Below are 27286 nucleotides of genomic sequence, written 5' to 3'. Positions count from 1 at the left end.
CACGTGACTGTAGGCTTGCTTTTAAGTTTACGCGTCCGCTAAGCTCCGCCTTTAAAATCCCCTGGTTTTTGGCTAAATATTCTCATAAACAGAATTGATAATATTTTTAGGTGGGCTGGTATGAAGAGTGACATCGTAATGCATAATTATATGCAGTTTTTGTTAAAGAAATTGTTAAATTACACAGTTACACTGATTCAAAACTGTGGAGACTGTGAATCAGAATCAATTCAAACGATTATTGCACAAGTCACTTGAAAAGTGAAACACTTCATTTAATCGCAATTACAGCATTTTGATGCTGTGAACTGTTTATTTACTATCGCTTTTACTTGAATCAACACATAAATTAATTAACGTTCAGTTAGTAGCTTTAATGTACCTTGGAGCATTTGCCGGTGTTTTTGCAGATGCTATAATGTTCAATGTGGGAATGAGGGAAAAATATCCTGTTTTCCAGATTTGTTTAAAATGTTTTTTTTTTTAAAGAAAGAAAAACACTGCGGGTCTCTTCTCTGGGTAACTCAAATATACAACAAATACAAATGACCCGGCAACAACATGTTAAACATTTATTTTATTATTTTGGTAAAATCCTGCTTAAAAGTACTCAAACACACATTAAACGCATAGGATCTTACTGGAAAATAGCAAACGCTTTTCAGAGTGAAACAATTGCTTAGCCAGGATTGGCCAGACTCGTTTTAAAGGCGGAGCTTAGCGGAGGCGTAAACTTCAAAGCAAGCCTACAGTCACGTGACAGGGCCGTCTACGTGCTACTTCAGCAGCATTATTGACAATAATCCACACTCAATACTGATAATAAAAAACCTTTTAATAAATGGGAGAATATTGTGGAGGGAAAATAGGAATGTTCTACAAAGCAACGCCCACTTACGGCTCAAAATCGACCCCGGAAGTGACGCAGTCTCTGATTGTCAACAAGCAAGATGGCAGCTCATCACAGGCAGAATGCCGCTGGAAGGAGAAAAGTCCAGGTGAAATTTCACAGATACGGTTTCACTGCTTCAAAAGATAGGATATGTATTACACCTGTGATGCCTTTGATCACTATACCGTCCATAATATTTACGAAAATGCAGAACGTGTAGTACAGTGAATGCACATATTACAATATTCAGTTCCAGGGTGCTGTGATGTTTACCAATGTAACGATTACTAACGTATGATTGTCATATTCATAAACAATAGAAACTGACTCCATAAATCCACTAAAATCTCTCTGGGAGTAGTTGGTTAAACGTAATAGCTAAATAGGTAAAAACGTTTGCACATGGCACTTGGTTTGACAAGTGACAACTTGGTTTGACATTTTGTTACCTAAGGTAATGACATTCATACATTTTAAGAGTCTATATACTTTTGGGGCTACTGTACATGTACATAGTCTTGAAATTGTATTTATTTGATCATTCAATCCAGTTGGCCTCCTAAATAACTACAACAGTCTTTACTTTAGTCTCAAATACAAATGTTTATGTATATGCAAATTATATTGAGCTCATATCTAGTGACAGATTTAAAAGCTGCAAAAATCCTTAAATTGGCTTGTAAGGCTCTTCTTGAGTGCTACTTTTTTACTTTAGTAATGTGTAGTTGACCGTTCTGTCTGTACACGTCTTATGAAGTCATGTTATTTATTATCATCTGTTCACAGGTTTCTTATGTGATTAGAGAGGAGGTGGAGAAGTACAATCGTAATGGTGTTAATGCTATTCAGTTGGATCCCACTGTTAATAGACTGTTTACTGCTGGACGAGATTCCATCATCAGGATATGGAGTGTCAATCAACACAAGGTACAATCTGTGATTTCTTTTTTCATGATTTGTGGATAGACATTCATCTGACATCAGTTTTATGAATGTGTGGCTATGTTTGTGGTGCATCGGCGGTTAATTTTTCGTGGTTGGTATGACTGAACTAACAGCTGTTTTCTATACAGGACCCATATATCGCTTCAATGGAGCATCACACAGACTGGGTGAATGACATTATCCTCTGCTGTAATGGAAAAACATGTACGTTTATGCATTGCTCTGAAGTGTTGTACATAACACAAACTGTCACTGTAACTGATTGATCAAATATATCTCAGTCCAGCATTTTTCTTTGTTTGAGTACATTGTTCTGCCTTATAGTGATATCAGCCTCCTCGGACACCACAGTGAAAGTTTGGAATGCACACAAGGGATTCTGCATGTCAACGTTACGAACACATAAGGTTGGTTTACACTGAATTAAACTTAGTTTGAATCTTTGTATTCCGCCTTAATTGTGTTTAAAGTTTCACTTATGTTGATGTTTTGCGGCTTATTCTAGCCAAGAACCACCCACTTAGAAAGCATGAGACAGTATGAATGCGAAAACAAAGTGAAATGTAAAGTTCTGCTGGTGGACATCATTTTATTTGCAACCAACTGCCTTGAACAAAACCATTAAATGTCGTTCATAGATTTGATGGCACAAACCTCTGTAACTTTGACAAATCCAGCAACTATCCTTCAAAGTGCTCATTGTATCAGCCTGGTACCTTGCAAATGGGACTTTTTTCCTGGCAGACCGACAAGCTAATCATAATGGAACTTGCGATTTTGAGAAAGTTGTTACTAGTGATGTCAAAAGTACTGGTCCTTCAGTACCAAGTCGTTATTTAAAAGATGTTATAATACCAGTGTTTCTGCAGTATGGGTAGCACCTACTCAATTTGGTCCCTGCGCTTTGTCTGGCTGACAAGACTATTAAAATAGTGTTATTTCCTAGTGTTATTATTAATCCATGTGATTATTAAACTGCTGATTTAATTAAATGAATAAAGTGTGCATGTGCTGCGCACTTCAGCACACACGTGAATGTGTGAAGCTGCTTATACGCTAAAAACACAGACTGACCAAAACACCACGTTTTATGAGCATCACACGCTGTGCTTGTTGTAGTAGATGACAGAGGGTGTGCAGAATTACTGTAAAGTGTGCAGAGCCTGCAGACTAAATATTTATACAATTAAATTGCAACATTTTGCACATAATAGTCACACTGGACCATATAACTGACGTTTTAACTCGGGATGTGCAAAATTACCAATTTTCATTAGGGATGTCCCGATCCGATACCTAGATCGGTATCGGCTTCGATATTGATGTTTTTAGATCGGGTATCGGCCTGAGGAGCCCGACCCAAATCCGATACTCTGTGTTAGTCATGTTCGTTACTGTCAAGCTTAAAAAATGACATAAAAGAACTGTTAAAACACCATTAAAGCGGTTCATATGACTCGTGCATTTTATTCAAAGCCACTTGAAGACACCCGATAGCTCTGTGAATTGCAATAGGCTGTGTTTAATAAGTAAACATGATATGCTTGCAGCGCAGCTTCAGCCTGTTAGTGAATGGTGCTTCGGTTTACACACACACGCGGCTATTTATAGCCTTCACACGTGCACAATATTTGAGCCTACAAACGAACATCTCAGATGTAGATGCTCAGCAGTTCGGTTCACTTATAATATGGACTTAGAACGGCACTGGAGGTGCATTTAACCAGAATATAAATAAGAAGCGAATTAAACTGTGAATAAAAAGGGTGAGGGTTTAAAAGTTAAAGCTGTCATGGAGAGATTCACAGCAGAGATATGAACTCTGCAGGGTTTATTGAGCAGAGGATTGAAACAGTGATGTGAGTTTGTGAGTAAATCCAGTTAAGCAGAGTGGCAAACAGCAGGTAAGTAATATCCAAACAGTGTATAGACACGATGAAAGAGATAACTTACAACAATTTTATGATACTTGCAGGCAATAATGAAGACACATGTTTGACATAGTATATCTGAGACTCCAGAACTTTCTACTATCGATGAGAACAGGCACAGAGTGTGAAAGAGAGAGAGAGAGAGAGAGTGTGAGTGTGAGTGTGAGTGTGAGTGTGAGTGTGAGTGTGAGTGTGAGTGTGAGTGAGTGAGTGAGAGAGAAAGCGGGGTATTTATGCAGTCATTGATTAGCCACTAATGATATGCAGGTGCGTGTAATCAGAACTCAGGGAGTGCCAGTATGCTAGTTAATAATAAAGTGTTTCTTAAGCTATACATTTATATTGAAATAATGTGTAGTTAAAGGTTTGTGTTTCTTTACATATTAAATAGTACACCCAATTATTTCCACACAATAATGTAAAGATATTATAAACTGATTATGCAATAAAACAACACTGGTATCGGATCGGATCGGTATCGGCCAATACTGAGATTTCCGTTATCGGAATCGGATCGGAAGTGGAAAAAGTGGTATCGGGACATCCCTAATTTTCATAATCGACTGGTCAGTGTTCATAATGTATAATTGGGCTTTGTTATGTTCACATGATCCCAATCACACGCATTTCAGAGGGATAAATGGATGATACGCATATCGACGAGAAGCATATCGTTCTTATCAAATAAGAACTTGGGAGTCTCATGGTGATCCCACGTATTCAAAATCTGAGAGCTGCAAGATAATAATGCGGGTGCACATCTAGTTCATCAAGCCATTTTGTTTTATATTTTTATATACAGCAATTATTTATTCAAGCAGTGTCAGACAGAATCAGCAAAAGAGTTTAATCTCTCCAGCACCTCACAAATACGTGAACATTATTCACAGCAGAGGATTTAACATCTTACAGTGGTAGTTTTGAAATGTATTGTTGATACGGCATTTTGATGTAACAAAAACATAAAAGAACTAAACTGAAAGCATTAAAGTGGAAAAACGTGTTGTAGAAGGTTTTAGCGTGCTGACTACTATTCACTTTTAAGCACAGCAAGCTATAATTATGTAAAAATGCTCTCCAAGAAGTTGGGGGTTTCAATTAATTTGAGAATTGTGTCCCCATTAAAACCACCACCACTAAAATATGAACATTAATTAATATAAATTAATAAACATTATAATTAATGTTAATTCATATTAATGGTAATATAATCAACTAGTTAGTTGTTGGATGACTAGTCGATTAGTCGACCACCATGACACATCACTTGTCTTAACCGGAAGTATGAAACTACAGTCAAAAACACAGAACGTAAAAACCTTCACGTCAAAATAAAAGTTGGATTCAAAATAAAAGCTTGAAGGGAGAATTGGAGAAATCGCAACAGAATTATATAACTACTGTATAGTGCAATGTAGTATTTACTGTAATAATAATTATTGTTAGCATATTTAAGCAATATCTTTATATATCAACATAAAACAAACAAGAGTGCTTTTTTACTGAATATAAGTTTTTCGTCAATGTTTTCATTTATACTGTGAAGCTCTGTTGTGCAGCACTTTATTTGACATAAATAAGACTAGTTTTGTGTTATGTTGTGAGGATCTTTATTAAAGCACTTAGTTTGATTAAAAATGCAATGGTATTTTGAAAAGTAATTGATCTATATTCATTTGATTAAAGTTTTATTAATTAATTTGATTAGACACTACATTGATGATGAAACAATGAAAATCAGAATTTGTAGAGAGAAAAAACTGTTTTGAAAAAACGTATAAAACTAGGGTCTTCAAAAAACTTGAAGCGTTGTTCACTTAATTGAGAAACTCAAGGAACATGCAAGTTTTTATTTATAATTTAAATTGCTACATATAACTCTGTTAAATAGACTTAAGGAGTGTGTTCAATAGCATATTTCATATTGTTAATTTTTTTGTGTATCAAAATTGCTATCGGCAATCATGGAATTTTACTGGTATTGGTACAGACTACTGAAAGTTTGCACTATTTCTGCAATATGAGTATGAGACTACATATGAGATTCTGTTGATGCTGTTAATGATGGTTGTTCTTCACTCTTCAGGACTATGTCAAAGCTTTAGCGTATGCAAAGGACAAGGAACTGGTGGCTTCAGCCGGACTGGACAGGCAGATCTTCCTGTGGGATGTAAACACGCTGACAGCTCTGACCGCATCGAATAACACCGTCACCAGTGAGTATACTTGGCTATTCACCATCTTGCCACCATGAATGAGAACATGCTTGTATTTTTAATTTGAAAAGAATTGTTGTTATTTAGGATATTAGGAATGCGATTTGTACCACCTCCATAATTATTCATGAGAAGGTGTGGCTTTAACCTATGACAGGAGCCTTTATCGCCATGTAGCAGGGGCTGAAGTGAATTTTCATGGTGCAAAAGATCAAATTGCATGTGACCAACTCCTCTGAAATGTTTGTTTGCAGCATGTGTTTTTACTGAAGAGTTTTCAGAATTATGGACAGATAGAGGAGGGCTTGTTTGAAATAAAAACAAAAAAAAAATAGATTCAGAGTGAAAATACTTTATTTATTTGTGTTAATATAATCCTGTAATCTATTAAATGTTTCTGTAATCTGATTATGCACATTATAACATGTAATGTAATCCAATTACAAGTACTTGATTTTTGTAAACTGATAACATAATCCAGATTACATTTAATCCTTTACAACCAAGCACTAATTATAATGTGGATAATTTCTGTCACAGCTTCCTCATTGAGTGGAAATAAGGACTCCATTTACAGTCTGGCCATGAATCAAATGGGAACAGTTATCATCTCAGGATCAACAGAGAAGGTTAGCATTTCTCTACCTTACCTCTGGAAGATCTTACTTATACTCAGGTGTCTTCACTTTGAAATAATTTGTTTTTTGCTTGTTTATTAAAGAGCAGGGTTAGACCGATATATCGGTTTTAATCGGTCCCGATAGTTGCTTTTTAGAAATATTGTTATCTGCAAACATTTGTGCCAATAGTTTTTTCATGATTTCTTCATTTCAAAATAAGACGGTTGAACAATAAATTGCATCTGTTTTTTTATTCATTTAGGACTATTTGTCTGTGCCCATCATAGTAAGGAAAGAAAAGGATTTATTTTACATTCTATAAATCAATTTATCATTTATTATTCCATTTTGTAAACGCCTCTTTGTGCGTCACTTTAAATGCAAACGAGCTGCTGCACCCCGCCCCCGACATAGCTCTGGTGTCCGTGAATACAACCAGATACAATGGTAGCTTCAGCTGCATTCGCCATGGAATCAGCTAACAAGCACATTCGGAAAGGCGATTTGCAAACATATAAAGTGTGATACTTATATTTTCAGGATATAAAGCTGGAACATGAACAGTTGGTACTGAACCATGCTGGAGAATAAAAAAAAATTGAAAATCTTGCTTTATATTGACACTCATTCACAAAGCAGTCCAGTGTAAAATGATTTGCACAAACACAAATTTTTGAATGTTTTGGGGCACATTTCCTTCAAAACCAAAACTTGCCCACTGTGTCTTCAGTGCTCTGATGCCGGGAGTACATGAAGACTCTTATGTTCACTTTTACAGCCAACAACAGAACACTTATGATGCTTACGAAGCCGAGACATTATTCTTCTCACTGTATCTGCTCCAGCTGCGGAAAAAATGGCGGACTGCTTGTAGATCACTCAGGGGAGGATCTATGATAATAGGGTGGAGTCCGTCACCAGTCGTAGGCGAGGCCTGCTCTAATGTGATGTCATGTTAGAGCAGAAACAAAAACTATTCATTTTGACATTTGACTGTTTTTGATTAATAGAAATATAAGAAAGAGGAGTGAGTGGACTTTTAACGTTGTAGGGTGGTTTTTAGAAGAATATGGTATAGGGTGGCTCACATTTATGTACTAACACCATGTAAAAGTGAATTTTGCATGAAAGTTCCCCTTTAATATGTTCCTTGAGGTTCACTTATAATATTAGTAAATATTAATAGCCATATATTTGACAACATGATATGTTTCCACCCTCATAATGACCCTCTGTTAGAAACGCTCTGTTTTGATGCTGCTTTTCCATTAAGACTGACAGTAAACGCCCACTGTTCTGATTGGCTCTCTTCTCTTGACTGACCTGCTCTGTCCTTGCCATCTCAGTGCTCACCACTACCGGTCATGGCTACAGAAGTGATAAAGTAAGTAGGCGTCGATGTGTTGTTGTGAAGGCGGTCCGATGCAAATATATACCACAGTGTGACATCATAATGTGGAGGAAGTGGAGAATGAGACGTTTTGGAAGCTTGGTTTCACAAATCCTCTTTTTGATATAGAGGACGTTTTGCGTTCTGAAACGTTTAGTATGTTTTTATAGCACAACGAACTCTTAAATGTAAAAAGATTAAAAATATATATATTTCTCGTGTCATGACCCCTTTAAAGGTGCTGGAAGCAACGTTAGAAGTTCTTTAATGATTTGTTTCATCTACCACACTCTCAGCTTTCTGCTCCCTATTCATGGGCTTCCCTGTGAATGTGCAAAAAAATGTACAGGCAGAAAGCATATAAAAGTTTTTGATTGGCTAAATAAACTACAACAGGGGCATTTTCTTTGTGCCATTATATACAAATTTAATTTACAAGTTGTGTCATTTTTGTGTTTGCATCAGGTCTTGAGAGTTTGGGATCCACGAACATGTGCCAAATTAATGAAGTTAAAAGGACACAAGGACAATGTCAAATCATTATTACTAAACCGAGACGGCTCTCAAGTAAGTCTTTGAGTCAAACCAAACACTGCATTTGTTAACGTTAAATCCATTAGAATCCATGAAAAACATATTTGTTTCTTTGTCTAGTGTCTCTCCGGTAGTTCAGATGGTACGATACGATTGTGGTCTCTAGGCCAGCAACGATGTATCGCCACATACCGTGTTCATGATGAAGGTGTCTGGGCCCTGCAGGTGAACGAGGCGTTCACACACTTCTACTCTGGTGGACGGGACCGAAAGATCTACTGCACAGACCTTCGTAACCCTGAAATGCGTGTGCTCATATGTGAAGAGAATGCTCCCATTCTGAAGGTGATTTAGAGCTTGTACATTGTGCTGTGTAGTGTTAAATTCATTTATGCATTCTCCAAAACAGTATGGTATGATTTTATTTCTTCAGTGGAACACAAAAGGAGATGTTAGGCAGAATGTTAGCCTCAGTCACTATTTCATTGTATTGAAAAAGATGCAATGAAAGTGAATGGTGACTGAGGCTTACATTCTGCATAACATCTCCTTTTGTGCCATATGGGTTTGAAACATCATGAGAGTGAGTAAAACATTTCCTCTCAACCTTATATGTAGATGGAATTGGACAGATCAGTAGATCCTCCTCAAGCCATTTGGGTAGCCACAAGTAAATCATTTGTGAACAAATGGGTGAGTAACACTGGGTGAACAAATGATGTCTACATCTCCAGTGTAATCAAGGTGCTTCATTTGAAATAAAATCACATTGTTCAATCAACTCATATCTATCTGTGTTTGTTTAATTGTCATTGTCAGTCTCTAAAGGGAGTGCATAACTTTAGAGCATCTGAGGACTTTGACAACGACTGCAGTGCCCCTTTAACTCCGTTGTGCACCCAGCCAGAGCAGGTCATCAAAGGTAAAATCATCACTTTATGCTAAAATAGACCTTTAAAGGGATAGTTCACCCAAAAATTTGAATTTGCTCATTATTTACTCACTCTCATGTCATCCCAGATGTGTGTGACTTTCTTTCTTCTGCAGAACACAAATTAAGATTTTTAGAAGAATATCTCAGCTCTGTAGGTCCATACAACGCAAGTGAATGGTGACCAAAACTTTGACGCTCCAAAAATCACATCCAGTGGTTTAATCCATATATTCAGAAACAATATGGTAGGTGTGGGTGAGAAACTGATCTTTTTTTTTTTTTACTATAAATCTCCACCTTTGAACAGCCTCGACCAGTAGGTAGCTGAAAGTGAAAGTCACTTCCATACCAGAATGCTGATGTGAAAGTGAAATTGTAGATTTACAATAAAAAATTGACTATTTCTCACCCCACCTATCATATTGCTTCTGAAGACATGTGTTTAACCACTGGAATCTTATGGATTTCTTTTGTGGTGCCTTAATGTGTTTTTTGGAGCTTCTGAGTTCTGGTCACCATTCACTTGCATTGTATGGACCTACAGTGCTGAGACATTCTTCCAAAATTCTTCGTTTGTGTTCTGCAGAAGAAAGAAAGTCCTACACATCTGGAATGGCATGAGGGTGAGTAAATGATAAGAGAATTTTAATTTTTGGGTGAACTATCCCTTTAAATCACTGGAGGCAAAGGAATTTAAATGCAATTCTTTCTTCTTTCCATTTGTGCCCCTTTGGCTCCAAACCATTTAAATGTGCTAGTCTGTTATCTGTAATTGATTTAAACTTAGACGTGACTGTGATTTCAGGTGGCACCAGCATCGTTCAGTGTCATATTCTCAATGACAAGAGACACATCCTCACCAAAGACACCAATGACAGTGTTGCATTATGGGATGTGCTCAAAGTAAGAGCAGATCATGAGAATTTACCATCACCTGTTGTGGCATTTTCTTTGGATTAGCCCTCATAGTATGTTGTTTGGTGTTTTGTAGGCATGTAAGGGGGAAGACCTGGGGAAAGTAGACTTTGACGAGGAAATTAAAAGGCAGTTTAAGATGGTCTATGTGCCAAACTGGTTTTCTGTAGATCTCAAAACAGGGGTAAGTATTAGAGGTCTTTAAGAAATGTAAAACTTAAGAAGGCAGAGATAAAGCAGTAAGACATGAAAGACCATGTGTCACAGTGATGTTACCATGGTTAAGGGCATTTTACCACTGCCTCAAATGGTTTATTGATTTTATAGAAAGGGTGAAACAGTAATATGATAAAAGACTTGAATTAACAATAATTGAATTAAACTAATGTGCAGGGGTGCGTATAGTGACTATTTTACAAGTCTTTGAACGCTGTTCATATGATCAGATTTCAGAGCTGGAAATGACTTTTTTTCTTTTTTTTTTTTTAATGGTTTATATATAATAATATTATTTTTGATGTTGTTTAGATGCTGACTATTACTCTGGATGAAAGTGATTGCTTTGCTGCATGGGTGGCAGCTAAAGGTGCAGGTTTTAAAAGTCCTGATGGTTCTGACCCGAAACGTATGTTCCCATTTATTTCATTTTAAGGCTGTCTTAGTGAATTGTTATTGTCATAGTCTTTGTTTCTTCTTACAGTTACAGCTATGACTAAGTAGTTTGTTCTTTTAAAAGTTAGCTGAAAAATCATATTTTTTAGGGCTGTCGATTTAACACATTAATTCTAACTACCTAACTAACACGTTATCAAAATTAATGCAATTAATCATGTCCCCGGACCGTAATAAGGAAGATTCCTGAGAAATTCAAGCTTGAAGGTACCACCTATTTTCGTCAGGGGACAGTAAGCTAAACTTCAGCTGTATAGACAACACACATCTTATACAGAGAACAAACCAACCCTTCAGTAAACAGCACAACACGAGGATGTGTTCTTGCCTTCAAAACACCGTTTAATGAAGCACAAATCCGAACTAAAGAATCTCAAGATGTGTTCTAAGTATTAAACTATGTTTAACTGAACACATCGACCTAAAAATGGTATGTTTATGACACTACGCAACCAAAGTGAGACGCTCCAAAAAGCATCCGTCTGACGCAGGTGTACATTGACGGATCCTTAAACAAGCCCTCATAATAAATCTCCAACTGATTGACAAATTCACTTGCGAAATGGATTGCTGTGAACTGTTTGCCAATGATTGCTTATGTTCTATAATATGCAAATAAATGATACATTGGATTGTAAAGTCGCTTTTTGTATTGTCTTATCAATGCATAACTCCTCTGCCACATGAATGTAATGCATTTTAATTCTCCTAATACTTATTTGTAAATATTTAAAGATAACTGTAATTATTTCATCATTACATATTGAATTATAGTTATTTGATGGGCTTTCAAAACAAATATTTATATATGTGATTAATTCGATTAACAATTTTAACCGATTGACAGCCTAATTTTTTTAAAAGGATAGTTCACCCAAAAATGAAAATTCTCTGATCATTCAATCACCTTCATGCCATCCCAGATGTGTATTGCTTTCTTTCTACAGCAGTACACAAACAAAGATTTTTAGAAGAATATCTCAGCTCTGCAGGTCCATACAATGCAAGTGAATGGTGATCAGACATTTAGAAGGGCCAAAATGCAGTATAAAATACCCCAGAAGACTCCAGTGGTTAAAGCAATGTCTCCAGAACTGATATAATAGGTGTGGGAAAGAAACAGATCAATATTTAAGAACTTTTTTTACTCTGAATCTCCACTTCAACTTTCAGATGTGAAAGTGGAAATTTAGAGTAAAAAACTGACTTAAGTTTTTGATCTGTTTCTCACCCACACCTATTATATCAGTTCTGAAAATATGAATTTAACCACTGGAGTCTTCTGGTCCTACTTTTATTCTGCATTTTGGACCTTCAAAGGTCTGATCACCATTCACTTGCATTGTATGGACCTGTAGAGCTGAGATATTCTTCTAAAAATCTTTGTGATCTGCAGAAGAAAGAAAAAGTCATATACATCTGGGATGGCTTGAGGATGAGTAAATAGTGAGAGAAATTTCATTTTTGGGCCTTTATATATAGCCAAAATGTCCTAATTTCAAGCCAAAATCCAATATCCCCACTCCAAGTAAGTAAACACTGAGCCGGTGTGACGCTTTCAACATTCCTCTGTTTGTATGAGCGACCTGACATAGCAACATTGTCTCGGACAATGTTATGAGGTTGGGATGGGATTACATGTTTGTCTGTCCAATGGCAAATTGGTGAAAGTGTTCAGTTTTACATTTCACTATTCATTGTATTATTTTTGCAGTTCCGTTTTATGCCACTGGTGGCGCAGAAATGACATGCCACCATTAAAACTAGACTGAAAGGCTAAAAATTAAGCAACCTTTTAAAAACGAACAATTATTGCTTTTTAAAAGTATTACATTTTGCTTCTCAACTAACATGATCTTGTTTCGACATTTTAAATATTTATTTCTTGGTTATGCGTTGTTAGTATTCTGACCTTACATCAATGAGAGTTCTGTAACATACTGTATTATTATGCTTTGTGTTTATATACAGTATGTGTTTATGTCTGTTACAGTAAATCTAGGTGGGCTGCTCCTGCAGGCTCTATTGGAGTTCTGGCCCAGAACTCACATAAACCCAATGGAAGAAGAGGAAAACGAGTTCAACCATGGTATACTTTCTTTTTTTTGTAGAGGTGTAATGGCTCTGTTCCATCTGCTGCCTAAAAGGAAGTAACAAATAAATTAAGTGACTATGATGCCTAAAAATGCTATCTACGTAGGCAGCTCGCCTTGGTAGGCTAGGGTTTGGAACAGAGCCTCTCTGGCGTTAGCACTAAACATAAGCTTCCAGTTATGTTGCTGAAGTATAGCTGAGATTCAGCCAAATATTAATATGCAATTGGTTTCTGTCCTCATCATTTTCTCTCTAGTAAACGGCGATCAGGAGAATCGAACACAAAAGGGCAACGGATATTTCCAGGTTCCTCTACACACTCCTGTCATCTTTGGTGAAGCAGGTGCAAGAACACTGTTTAGGTCAGGTTAACATTTAACAATACTTATTAATCCTATCTGACATTTTCTTCCTTTATCTTGTCTTAATTGTAAACCGCCTTTCCTTCAAATTCCAGGTTATTATGTCGTGATTCCGGGGGAGAGACGGAGTCCTTGTTACTGAATGAAACTGTACCTCAGTGGGTTATTGATATCACTGTAGATGTGAGTGTTTAAAATATCACAGTCATTTCTTTGCATACAACAAATGGCCTTTACAAGTGCATTTGATTGCATATTAAACGCTTTTCTTTCCTGCAACAGAAGAACATGCCAAAATTCAACAAGATTCCTTTCTACCTCCAGCCTCATTCATCGTCTGGAGCCAAAACCCTTAAAAAGTATGCTGTGTTTCTGCTGATGTACACTGACTTTTATTTATTGTTTTAATTTTTTTTATTATTCTGGTAGTAATACATTCATAGACATCTCTATGAATGGCAAGAATGGCTTATAGAAATTAAATGCCAAATCTGGTGATGTTTATGCAGAAAACATTTGCAAAAATCTTCCAATGTTATGAGACAAAATGAACTTATATTAAATCTCTTAATATTTTACAATTAACATGTTTCTCCTTGTTTTTAAGAGATTTGTGTTACAACAAGATAATTGAAAATTGTGTTTTTTTTTATTATTATTATTATTTAGTTTTTACAGAATCATACTTTTCCAAAGCCTCCAGTAATCTGAGTGTGTTCATGACGGTCTGTTGTTTTTAGGGATCGTCTGTCTGCCAGTGACATGCTGCAGGTGCGTAAAGTAATGGAGCACGTTTATGAGAAGATCATTAACCTCGACACTGAGTCACAAAGCACCAGCTCATCAGCCAATGACAAACCAGGAGAGCAGGAGAAAGAGGAAGATGTGGCAGTGATAGCCGAAGAGAAGATTGAGCTTATGTGTTTAGATCAGGTCAGACTTAAAGAAACTCTTTACAGTTTTGGTTGTTACTTTTTTCTGCATGAACATACATTTACATCTTGCTCTCTTTTGAAGGTTTTAGATCCAAACATGGATCTCAGGACTGTTAAGCATTTTATCTGGAAGAGTGGTGGAGATCTGACCCTTCATTATAAACAGAAATCCACGTGAGAGCCGAGGACACCTCAGACCTCTGTAAAAAGACCCTTGAATTGACTCCAAATAAAGCACCCTGCTGTTCTCCGCTCTAATAGTCGCCCATGAAGAATGTTTTACCGGTTCTCATTGTCCAGGCTCAAAATAGTGAACCAGCAGGAGAAATCTGACTGACAGTTGAGGGTTAAGAGTCTTAATGGGATGGTTCACCAAAAAGTGAAAATTCTCTTATCATTTACTCATCCAATCCATGTGTACAACTTATTTTCTTCTGCAGAACACAAAGATTTTTAGAAGAATATCTCAGCTCTGTAGGTCCATACAATGCAAGTGAATGTTGACCAGAACTTTGAAGATCCAAAAAGCACATAATGTAAACCATACAACTCCAGTGGTTAAAACCATGTCTTCAGAAGCGATATGATATGTGTGGGTGAAAAATGGCTCAAAGTACTTTTTTACTACAAATTTTCCTCCCTGCCCAGTTGGTAGCGATATGCACGAAGAATGTGAATCGCCAAAAACAAAGGAAGTGAAAGAGGAGATTTATAGTAAAAAAAGGACTATTGATCTGTTTCTCACCCACACCTATCATATTGTTTATGAAGACATGGATTAAACCATCATATGGATTACTTTTATGCTGCCTTTTTGGATCATCAAATTTATGGCCCTTATTCACTTGCATTGTATGGACCTACAGAGCTGAGATATTCTAAAGTTTTTTGTGTTCTGCATATGAAAGCAAGTCATACACATCTGAAATGGCATGAGGGCGAGTAAATTAAAGAATTTTTCATTTTGGGGTGAACTATCCCTTTTAGATTGGCACCGTTACTGACCATTGGCTGTAAACTATACATTGTAATTCATGCAGGCCTTTTTCTGCCTTTTACATTTTCGTTGCATTATTGTCATAACCATGTTGGGGATGTTATGTCCTTTTTAACAAGCATGATGATGATGACGACATGATGAAGGTTTGTGTGCATATATGGACTCGATGTGTGAGAAATCATGTCACTGCACACCAGTACTTCCATTCTCAGACATTCCAGAGACTTTAAAGATCACAGCTAGTGAAGCCGGTAATCAAGACCGAACTTCCATTTTAAAAGTGCACTCTTGCTGATTTCATTTAGGGGGTGAGGTCATAATTGGCTTAAGCAAAAACCAATCAACACAGGTAGATTATTGCCCATTGTTACCCCTATTTCGCATTGCATCTAAACACTTTTAGCGGCGTTCTTACTGGCTTATCCAATGAGCACAAGGGAAGTGTGTTTACGTTTTGACATTGAAAGCAGACAATAACATGATGATTTCAAGTCTCATGTAAACGTGGTTCTCTTGCGTTGTCTGGTTAAGCGCACTCATTTGTGACATTATTTTCATGACAGTTAAACATTTTCTCCAACACATAATTTGTAAAAAAATGTTATCACTATTTATATATCATGTTGCACATGTTTTTAATTATAAAATAAATATTTGTCTGGATAGGAGCAGTTTTATTACTGTATTACAGAGAATGAGAATTATGAATAATTATACATTACTAACAATATAAAATGGGCTTCATTTTTTTATTAATGCAAAATATAATGCTTGAATAAACTTGGGGGAGAAATATAACCTGGACACTTTGTGAGATTTTGAGCACTCAGACTTTTGAGATGCAGAAAGACGCATGCACAGTTTACGTTATGTAATAAAAGCAATACACAAAGCACAAATATGAAACCATGAAGAATGTAAACTGGTTAGAATAAAGTGTGAACCTTCCTTCTTATGACTGTATGTAGACCATGATATATGCAGGGTTGGGAGGGTTACTTTTGAAATGTATTCCACTACAGATTACATGCTGTAAAATGTAATTTGTAACATTCCGCTAGATTATTCAAGGTCAGTAACTTATTGTAATTACTTTGGATTACTTCTTCAGCACTGGTAGATTTTTTTCATGTGTTTTGACTATAAAAACTCTGCCAGTACAGTAAGACAAAATACACATGTTAAAAATACATTCTCTGAAAAACCAAAATATCTTATGCAGTGTTGCCTCTAAAACAAGATCAATCAAACTGATCGTGTTTTAAGGATTTTTAGATATTTTTACAGGAAAACAATACAAAAATTATTATCAATAATATGATTTTTGCCCTAATATCAAAGGTCTTACTAGAAAAAGAAATTATGATATATTGTGAATTTTCTTGATAAATAAATATGATTGTGCCTGTTATTATGTGCATGTAAAATGGCAAGAAATAGCATTTTAGCTTAGCGTAAAGCTAACAATTTACACAAGGTTTATTTCTATTTCTTCTGCTCCAAACTTTCTTCTCTGCTCGTATGAATGTAACACATCATAAGAAAGTGTTTCACCGCTGTTCAAATGCACTTTGGATCACATCATTTATATGTATAAATGTTTTCCATCTGAAAGGACTAAATATTAAATGAAACAAATGACAATAAAATGCAAAGTAATCTCTTCAGTAATCAAAATACTTTTTGAATGTAACTGAATTCTAATTACCAATTATTTAAATTGTAACTGTAGTGGAATAGAGTTACTAATATTTTGTATTTTAAATATGTAATCCCATTATATTTCCTTACTCCCCAACCCATATGCACTTCCTGGAGTTCTCCTACAGCGCACAGAAGTGTTTTGCCACAGCATGAAACCAACAAACAACATACTATATGACAAGAATAGAGTAACCAAATAAAACATAAGTAGTACTGTAATTAGATACACAAGTACAAAATGCCGATCTATGTACGTTTTCCCTTTCAGTAGATTTGTAACGTTAATCAGTAACACTACAAATCACACTTAGGAATAAGGAATGTGCTCTTACTGCATATTCTGATATACTGTAGCTAGTCAGATTTACTAGTTATACTTAAAAGAATTACATTCAATGTCCAAATCGGACTTAAAACTTTGATTTTACGCTGATATTAATCACAATCATCTTTTAATCATTGATATTTGCAAGTCTCAAATAATCGAATATAGTCCTGCAAACAAAAGAGTTGTAATTATCTCTCACGATGTCGCTGCAAACCTGTATAATTTTCTTGTCCCGTGGAACGGACAAGGAGTTATCTAGCTGAATGTCCCAGCTGCTCTCTTCTATATAATGAAGGTAGATGGTGACCATTGGCTGTCAAGCTTCAAAAATGACAAATAATTATCCAGTCGCAAAGGCAAAACAGCGACTAAATCTTTTGTCAAAACTTGTCTATCAGTTATGACTGAAATTAGGTTTCTTAGACTATCTGTCCTGTGACAGACGGGTTTGGCTCAGTTATGCTCAGATTCAAAGAAAACAGTGTGAAAAATGCCGTAAATACCAAATACACATTTTCTTTCACAGTTGCCATATTTCCCGCATTATACATGTATATGGCAGTATGTAATTTAAATCACTAATTTGTCACACTTTTATGTCAATAAAAATAATTGTCACACTTTATAAGTCGCACTTTTATGGTTATTTTTTTATCATTTTTGAAGCTTAACAGCCACCATCCACTTTTATTGTATGGATAGATGCAGGGTTTGAGCAACATGAAGGTGAGTACAAAATGAATGAACTTTCATTTTTGGATCAAATATTTGTTACACTCAACAACAGAAGACCTTCAGCTGAACAATGGCTCATGCCCATAATAGGTCATTTGTGAACATGCAGATAAGGCTGTTTATCTGCACAGGTTCAGGCCTGAGTGTTTTCACTGAGCTGGCGAATCCGGTCTGCCAGCTCCAGACAGTGCAGGATCCTCCTCTTCTCCGTATGGAGCTCCACAACGGGCACCTCTCCAAGCAGCTTCCTGCCAAACAGCACCATATCCTGCATGAACAGCCCCACCGGCTCTCTCTGACCAGCTGGGAGCTCTGTAATGGTGCAATCCAGAAAGCGAAAATTCATGTGCTTGGCTCTTCCCAGTCCTGGACCCCGTTCTTCGATCCATGTAAGGGGTCTGCATCAGACAGAAACACAAAAACACAAGGCATAGACTTATTAAATTAAAGTGAAATTACAGGAGTAATGAGATCCATCTAAATCTATTTTAAACAGCATTTTATAATTCTCGTCATAATTACCGGTAGTGGTGTTTGCTAATGCAACCATGACTATTACTATTGCTCATACATAGGGTTAGGGATTTGGATTTGAACAAAACCAATGGACCCTTTTCAAAGACCTGTGATGACACATTTCCACCTTATTTAACAGCAAAGCCAGGTTTGTGTCAGGACAAGTTAACATGCCGCCTTTAGACTATACACAGTTTTCCTGACCAACCACTGGGCGGCGCCATGATGATTCTAGTCAAGTCAAGTCAAAGTCAAGTGGTTTTTATTGTCGTTCAACCATATACAGTTAGTACAGTATCGTGAGACAAGACAACGTTCCTCCAGGACCATGGTGCTAAATAAAACAACATAGGACAAACACAGAACCACATGAGACTACACAGACTAAATAACATACCTATATAAAGTGCACGTGCAAACGTGTGCAAAAAGTACGGGACAGTACAATAAATTACTAAAAAATTAACAGGACAATAGACAGTGCAGCGCCGACCAGTACACAGTAGTGCAAAAAGATGACAGATTCTAAAAATGCCAAATGTAAACATAACATACTATGATATAGTGTTGTATGCACATAGCAGTAAAGCTGCACATAGCCGTTTTGTATTTCTGGTCTCGAGACGGCAAGAAAAAAAACGGCCAAAACGAGCGATCCAGAGAAAAACAACAACCGTTTGTTACTTGGTGTAAAAAATTAATTTCAGGCTCAACTTGACTGTCATAACTCAGAATAATTAATGATATCAACGTAACTAACATCGGACCATCGCTTCATGTTATCTAAACACTCAGGTGAGGCACTGTCTAAAAATAAAATAGGTAATCTCGACTGTGAGAATCGGCATGTTTTTTGACAATTTTTACAAATGTAATACCTTAAACATTACATTGCCCGCTAAGAATATACGCAGATGCAAGAGGACACACTGGACACTAGAAGTTAAAAACATCGTGGAAAACTTCAGCATTCAGGAAAAAGGTGGATTACGTTTTTCCATCTAGATTTAGATTTATTAATCAGCATGTTACGAGCCTTTCATACAAAACAAACAGGTTTTTGTTGTAATTTTGTTCAAATTAATCAGATTAGTCATCATGGTATGATGGCAAGTAAAGCCTCTTTATACTTAAATTAAGCAAGCAGCTATTAATGCTTCACTGTTGTTATGTAAATTGTCTTTTTTTGTTGTTACACTTAGTAGATTCTTACTTTAAGTAAAATATAAAAATGGCCCTTTCAGAATTTAAAATGTTTCTCTCAGGTGACACCCGTGGACCCACGGTATTATTTTATTTGTCAAAAGGCCTGCTATGTCCCATACATAGCATATTTCAACTCAAAAACTGGACTGCTGTTGATCAAGCAACCACTCAGAACACCCTAACGACAACCAAGCAATGCCCTAGTAACCACACAGAACACCATGACTACATAGAAACGCCCTACAAACCATCCAGAACACCATAGTAACAGGGAAACAATACCCTAGCAACCATTTGGAACACCATACCAACAAATTTGCAACATCTTAGCAACTACACGTAACATCCTGGCAACAAAAAAAGCAAAGCCCTAGCAACCAGCTAGCAATGCCCTAGCAACCACTTCGAACACCATACCAACAAACTCACATCTTAGCAACCACTCGTAACATCCTGGCAACAAGCAAGCAAAGCCCTAGCAACCACCCAGAACACCCCATTAACAAGCTTAACAATGTACTAGTAACCACCCAGAACACACTAGCAACCAGCTAGCAACGCCCTAGCTACCACTCAGAAAATCTTAGAGACCAGCTAGTTAGCAACACCCTAATAACCACCTAGAGCACCCAGGCAACAACCTAGCAATGCTCTAGCAACCACTCTGAACAGCATAACAACAAGAAAGCAATGTCCTAGTTGCAACATCCAGAAAACCCTAGCAATAAGCTAGCAACGCCCTAGCAACCAGCAAGCAACACCAAAGCAACCATTTGGAACACCACAACTACAAGCTAGCAACCACTCGTAACATCCTGGAAATGCCCCAGAACACCCCAACAACTAGCTAACAATGCCATAGTAACCACCAGGAACACCCCTGCCACAAGCATTTGGACTAGTAACCACACTAGCAGCAAGCTAGCACTCACAAATTGTGAATGTAGAAAATCTAGTTATCATGCAAACAGCTTTTATATTTATGTATTTGGCAGATGCTTTTATCCAAAGCGACTTACAGTGCCCTTATTACAGGGACAATTCCCCTGGAGCAACCTGGAGTTAGTGCCTTGCTCAAGGACACAATGGTGGTGGTTATGGGGATCGAACAAGCAACCTTACCAGTTATGTGCTTCAGACCACTACACCACCACCACCACCACTCCACTCCACTTTTGTGACCTCATATTCATTGAAAGACTGCATGGAATATGTATTTTACAAGTTAATTTGTCACATCGCAGGACTATTTAAGTGAACTGCAAAAAGCTAAACGGTGATTAAAAATTATGATAAAAATGTTGTGGTGTGCTAGTTACAACATCTGAAATACAGTTTCATTTAAACATTCATATATACTGTATTTTTAACTGAAAGTTTTAAATCTGTAACCTAGAAGTTAACTGCTAATGTAATATGTCCACATAATATCTACAGTATATCATTTAGAATTTCTCAAAAATGGTGGGATGAACTCACTTCTGCTGTTGGGTTAGGAAGTGTGCCGTCATCTTCGTGTATTTTTTCTCTTTATCATCCACCAAAGATCCTGCAGTAACTGTGAGCTCTCCGAAAAGTTCAGTCAACCAGGTCAATCTGGCAATGCCACTGAAAGCCAAGAACCCGAAATCTGGCTTCATGGGACCACCTGAGAAACATAAGGACAAACCCTTAAAATGGAACAAAATTCTGCTGGAACTCTTTATATATAGGAGACACCTGTAAACCATGACCTCACCACACACAACAAGTTTCAAGCAACAAGTATTATTTGAATGGCAAAATTACAGCCAATCACAACATATTTATTGTGTGAAGTACAGCTATATTCAGCAGGATTATCCAATGACATTTCAAAGTGGGTGGAGCTACCCACCGCAAAACAAGAGAAAAGTAAACCAAGCAACAAACACAATATCTTGTTGTTGCTAGTGCCTTGTCACGGCCACAGCACAAGTAAAAGTGTGATTAATCAATTTCCGCCGTGTTGTGCTGCCGTTACCTGTGAAGTGCAGAGTTCCTTCCTCTAATATCTTTCCAGCTATGTCTTTTTTCAGCTGTTTAAAATCAGGGGTGAAGAGTTCAATATGTTCTTCATGTAGCACTAAGCCTAAAAATACAATTCAAACAATAATAATGATTTGATATGTTATTAATAATATTACACCACCATGAAATGCACTCTAGTGTTAGGTAAACAAACCCTCCATTATTTCTATCTGAGCAAAATGCAAACTCGGAATCACCACACACTAAACATTACGAATCACGACATAATATATCAACATGGACCAAGACAGCTGCTCACCCTTCTGTTGAGCCAGGTCCCACAGCTCCACCGCAGATGTGTGGCTAAGAGTCATGGGATACTCAACGCACACATGCTTTCCCGCCTCCAAGAACTGTCTGAGATCAAGCAGATGAGAGGCTAATTTTAAATACACCCAAACACAACCATTTCTGCACAGTGAGAAAATGATCACTCATGAGGAGACAGTCTGTGAGTGTCACCTGATGTGCTCTTCATGGTTCTTGTTTTCAGTGCATATAAAAGCCACCTGGATGTCTTCCATGTTTAACGCCTCTGTCATGGAGATCTGTTTCACTCCCTGCTGATCTTCAAGGCTCCTCCTACAGAGAGCCAAAAGAACCAACATACACAACATATACTGTAATCATTTACATATATAATTTATGGACATGCGATTATATTGTCACTACTGTGTTTTTGCACCATGTGTAACTCCTCAAGGCTGTTTCACAAAAGCATCGTAAGCCAAGTAGATCGTAGAAACCATTGGCGCCAATGGTCTCTACGATCAACTTAAGCTTGCGATGCTTTTGGGTAGCACAGCCCAGGTCATGCCTATTACCTCCTAACCAGGCATGATGTAATCGTTTTAGTAATTTGTCAGTCCACAATGCAAGAGAAAATTCAGTGTGACATGGCAAAAACTACATCCACTCTAAACATATTTGATGTTTAACATATGGGCCATTGACAAAAATGGTTGTCCGAGGTGATACATTTTTTAAAAACCTAGTTTAAAACACATCATGTTTGTAGAAATGTTATCTTTTAGTTCATGTTGGTTTCACACATTTTTGAAAACTACTTTTGCAACTTACTCGTTAATTTAAAAAAAAAATCCCTCAAAAGTGTTTTTTTTTTAATTTTTTTTTTACAAATATTATTTTTGAGTCAAGAATATCAAGAAGTTTTCTAAGGGTTACACCAAATGACCAGAACAAAGTGTGACTGTGACAAGGCATAGGGCGGGGCCAGGTCATGATGCTACACACCCGGCCCCTAATCAGGCTAATCAAGCCTCAGAGAGGGATAAAGGCCGACTGGAGACTGCAGTGGGACAGAGAGAGAGATTTATGGGCAGCTGTCCGACACCTTTGTGTGTTTGTCTTTTTGTTTAAGTTCCTTATTAAAATATTATTTATATTGTCAAGTTCTCGCCGCCTCCTTTCCATCAATCCCTTTACACTGGTGCCGAAATCCGGGAAGGAGGAGGGATACGCCATAGTAGAGTCCATCCACCCCAACGGAGCAGCCGTGGCCATCCGCCAGAGGAGCCCGGCTCCTGGAAGCGGAGGAACAGTTACCGCTACCAGGGGCGGGGGAGACCCCTACCATCCACCAAAAACATGGCGGGGCATTCCATCCGCCAGGGGCCGGAGGTCTGTCTCCGATCCATCCGGGGAGGATTGTCTGTCGTCCATTAGAGGGTGGAGTTGCTGCCGAGGACCAAGCTACGGCATATCGGAGAACCGGCGAGTAAGTGTTTTTTTTCTCTCTCTCTCTCTCTCTCTCTCTCCCCGTGTTGGCCTTTCCCTCTCTTTTTTAAAATGTTTTTGTTAATTTGTTAGTTAGGAACGCCCCTCCCCAGGGAAAGGGGGGGGGGGGGGTGTATGTCATGCCAGGGGCTCTCCGGCCTGAGAGAACGAGGGAGGAATGTAACAGGGCGGAGGGTGGGGTCAGGTCATGATGCTACACACCCAAACCCTAATCAGGCTAATCAAGCCTCAGAGAGGGATAAAGGCCGACTGGAGACTGCGGTGGGACAGAGAGAGAGATTTATGAACAGCTGTCCGACACCTTTGTGTGTTTGTCTTGTTTGTATAGTTCTTCATTAAACTATTATTTATATTGTCAAGCCGGTTCTCGCCTCCTCCTTCCCATTAATCCCTTTACAGTGTCTTTTCATAAAAACGTCAAAACAATGACATTTAATGACATTTTATCTTTTTTTTACTACAAAAAGACAAGGGTCTAAACTGTTCCTCTTCTGTCACATGACAACAAAGTAAGTCAGTCCACTGGAAGCCATCTTTGGAATGCTCCCGGGAGACTATTTACAATCATGACAGTGCAGCTTCTATGTACTTTAAAGGTGGAAAACAGAAATCTCAAAAACGGTTGGTCAAGATTACGATCAAAGAACATACTTCAAATCAGCAGTGTAACGCTGGTATCCTAAACTGTGCTTCTCTAACTCAAATTATGCTAAAAAATTCAATTTTCTCAAGATGATTGACAGGAATTATCTGGATCTAAAAGGTGATTGGCTCTTTTACCTGTAAGGCAGGACTTCCTTTTTACATCCATTGACCACTGGGCACTAGAGCTTATTGGTTGGAGATTTATTTTACTGTCTCTGGACAGTTACACCACATTACATTGTTTTAATTTGAGTGATAACTGGATAACTGTCATGGTGGTGCAAATGTGGAGCAGGTTTCTTTCGGGTGTGAGAGAGGAGTGGAATATCTCCTCTGGCAGGAATAATAGCAGTCACACTATATGGTTACGATGCTAAATTTCAGACACTGCCAGAAATTCTTCTGAGGCTGAAGATCATCGCAAAGGCTATTAATCAGCCGTCAGGGAATGTCACACTGAACGTTGTGAGATTGCCGATTTTGCCCTGCGACGACAGAAATCCTTTAGGATTACTGAAATTTGTCTCAGATGGCAGAATCGTGGCCAAAATCATTCAGTGTGCACCAGGATTTACACTTACAATGAGGCACTTACAATGGAAGTGAATGGGGGCCAATCTGCAAAAGTTAAAATACTTCCTGTTTAAAAATTATAGCTACAAGACATGAACAATATTCATGTTAACATGATTTCAGTATGATAAAATCGCTTACTAACCTTTTCTCTGTAAAGTTATATCCAATTTTAAAACTTTGAAGCCATGACGATGTAACGTTGCAAACCTTAAAACCCTAAAACGACTGTAAAAATTATGATTTCAAAAACTTAAGTGATACACAAGAATTAATGCAAGTGCTTTTATAAAATTGTAAGCTTCACATTTCTGCCTTTTAAACCCTCCAAATATTGGCCCTGTTCACTTACATTGTAAGTGTCTCACTGTAACCTTGATTTTTGCTTCTTTTATTTATCTTTTTAAGAAAAGGAGGGACGTGTCAAACTCTGTGGGGTATATGCATGTAGTTATATGTTCAAAGCCAGCTTAATATGTATAACATAATGTCTGCAATAACAATTGAATCATTATGCACTGACCTGGAGACAAATCCTTTGATGATGAGATTTTCCGCAGCACTTGATGGTAAAGGAGCCAGTAAATCTCGCATTCTTACACATCCTGCGATGCCTATACCCACAACCACTGAGCCAAACATGATTCCTGCAGGAAAACCGCATTAAATTACATGTGAAGTGAGCCAGACATGTCACATTAAAGAGAGTTTGGTCTGAACTTGATTTAACTTGTGCATAGTAATTAGGAAGAATCAAATATATGACCGCTTTAACAATGTCTCCATTCAAACCCAACATGATAAATTGTGCATTCACAACTAAACAAATATGTCAGGGTTAAAGCAAGCCTGGATTAAAGCAATCCACTTCTGCGCTGTTTCTATCCATGACAAGTCAATACAAAGGCATAAACATGACAGTGCAACAAACTTCTAACTGTGCTGAGCAAGAATAAATTTTGCTGAGTTGCACGTGGTGTTCTTGGTGTGTGTGCATGCATGTGCCTTCCTGATAAAGGCTTGCATTATATCAGATGTAACAAGGTATGGTTTGTTTCCAATAACACTTCAAGTCTGATGAGTGTGTGACTAACAATAAACTACTACAAAATGCATGTCAGAAAAGAAACATTATTTCGGTTACTGTATTTTGGGTGCATTTGCAGGTCTGATTCATGATTTTTTTTACATTTATATAATTTTAATTAGAATCGTATAGAGTAAATTCTGTATTGTTTTAATCAATCTTCAGCATTATACTTTTTTGGTGTAATTACAAATATTAAACATTATACAGTAGGACGTGTAAAAATTACATTTAAAACAAAATATATAAATAAAAAGGAATAGACAAAAGTGTCAGGGAAAGGTAATATATATATAATAAATACTTTGTAAACCTCACAAATAAATAAAGGTCTTTACAGCTTTTTAATTTAAAGAGTGTCTAATCTCATCAATGCACAGCTTTACTTCACTTGGTAAAAAAAAAAAAATAAAGTTGGGGGTTTTTGTATTAGTGAATTTGCATTTATGAGCATGAAATTTAGTCAAATATGTAATCCGATTAATTAAATTAAATAAAAAAAATCTTCTTTTGGATAACCATTTAAGCCAAAATGTACATTATACAACGAAAGTAAAAAAAAATAAAATAAATAAAAATATGATATTTTCATTTATAAATGTTTTTACACCACTGAATATATGCAATACCAAATATAAAATAAATTGTGTAGTGTATTCATATTGGAAACTGCCTTTGCGATATTTGCCTTTGCCTTTATTTAGTTTTGTCCTCGGCTTCATTTATTTGTCATTTAGTTGTTGTTGTAATCTAATGTCCATCTTTATATATATATATATATCTTTCTATATATCTATCTGTCATATATACGCATTTTTTTTTTTAATGTGTGTGTGTTGCATATTGTTTGTCATTGTGTTTTTGCTGCCTTATTTGCCAAGTCACTCACAGGAAAAACATCCTACTAAAATAAAGGTTACTAACTAACGCGTGCAGACTAATTCACCATAAGTGTCACTTTAATTGAAAGCGTCCTGTCGCGCGCTTAACAAAACGTGCGAAAAACGTACGCATGTCAGATTACACAACATCATAATAATGTTCTTTCTTCACACATTCATGCTTGTAAATGTAATATATCAATGTGCTCACGTCTGAGAGTCCTCTACGAGCCTTTCGTGTGGATCGCAATCGCATCTGCAGTGAGTGAAATGAGAGTGATGAATGGTAATCTACAGTGACTTGCTTGCAGTCGATGGTTACTGGCAAGAACTTTTATAACTCTATTTTCGTAACGCCGCGTGC

At 37.1% G+C, this 27286-nt stretch overlaps 2 protein-coding genes across 2 annotated transcripts; one reads left to right on the top strand and one right to left on the bottom strand.

The window, feature by feature from the left end:
- The first annotated feature begins 941 nt into the window (after window positions 1-941).
- LOC127645086 (WD repeat-containing protein 48-like) lies at window positions 942-14911 on the top strand. Its single transcript, XM_052128607.1, has 19 exons — window positions 942-998; window positions 1679-1819; window positions 1966-2041; window positions 2162-2244; window positions 5855-5984; window positions 6525-6613; window positions 8460-8561; window positions 8649-8873; window positions 9147-9221; window positions 9348-9450; window positions 10268-10365; window positions 10454-10561; window positions 10906-11002; window positions 13043-13138; window positions 13400-13505; window positions 13601-13688; window positions 13788-13864; window positions 14246-14438; window positions 14523-14911. Exons 1-19 carry the CDS (start codon window positions 951-953, stop codon window positions 14616-14618), a joined length of 2031 nt encoding a protein of 676 aa, XP_051984567.1. The 5' UTR covers window positions 942-950; the 3' UTR covers window positions 14619-14911.
- An 87-nt stretch (window positions 14912-14998) lies between these two features.
- blvra (biliverdin reductase A) lies at window positions 14999-27283 on the bottom strand. The gene is made up of 7 exons (XM_052128618.1): window positions 27134-27283; window positions 25478-25601; window positions 22441-22560; window positions 22238-22335; window positions 21932-22039; window positions 21409-21577; window positions 14999-18605 (listed from the first exon to the last, which is right to left on the bottom strand). Exons 2-7 carry the CDS (start codon window positions 25594-25596, stop codon window positions 18341-18343), a joined length of 879 nt encoding a protein of 292 aa, XP_051984578.1. The 5' UTR covers window positions 25597-25601; window positions 27134-27283; the 3' UTR covers window positions 14999-18340.
- Between the last annotated feature and the right edge of the window lie 3 nt (window positions 27284-27286).

Source organism: Xyrauchen texanus, chromosome 6 (genome assembly GCF_025860055.1).
Source record: "Xyrauchen texanus isolate HMW12.3.18 chromosome 6, RBS_HiC_50CHRs, whole genome shotgun sequence".
NCBI classification, from domain to species: domain Eukaryota; kingdom Metazoa; phylum Chordata; class Actinopteri; order Cypriniformes; family Catostomidae; genus Xyrauchen; species Xyrauchen texanus.
This window is presented reverse-complemented; position numbering and strand designations above follow the sequence as displayed.

Bases quoted from the DNA above. Each gene is read 5' to 3' on its own strand.
- LOC127645086 (XM_052128607.1), top strand. From the start codon at position 951: ATGGCAGCTCATCACAGGCAGAATGCCGCTGGAAGGAGAAAAGTCCAG. The intron at 9,451-10,267 runs GTAAAATCATCA...CTGTGATTTCAG, and splicing joins GCCAGAGCAGGTCATCAAAG to GTGGCACCAGCATCGTTCAG. The intron at 14,439-14,522 runs GTCAGACTTAAA...TCTCTTTTGAAG, and splicing joins AGCTTATGTGTTTAGATCAG to GTTTTAGATCCAAACATGGA.
- blvra (XM_052128618.1), bottom strand. From the start codon at position 25,596: ATGTTTGGCTCAGTGGTTGTGGGTATAGGCATCGCAGGATGTGTAAGA. The intron at 22,040-22,237 runs GTGAGCAGCTGT...TTGTATTTTTAG, and splicing joins GGACCTGGCTCAACAGAAGG to GCTTAGTGCTACATGAAGAA. The intron at 18,606-21,408 runs GTGAGTTCATCC...TGTCTGATGCAG, and splicing joins TTCCTAACCCAACAGCAGAA to ACCCCTTACATGGATCGAAG.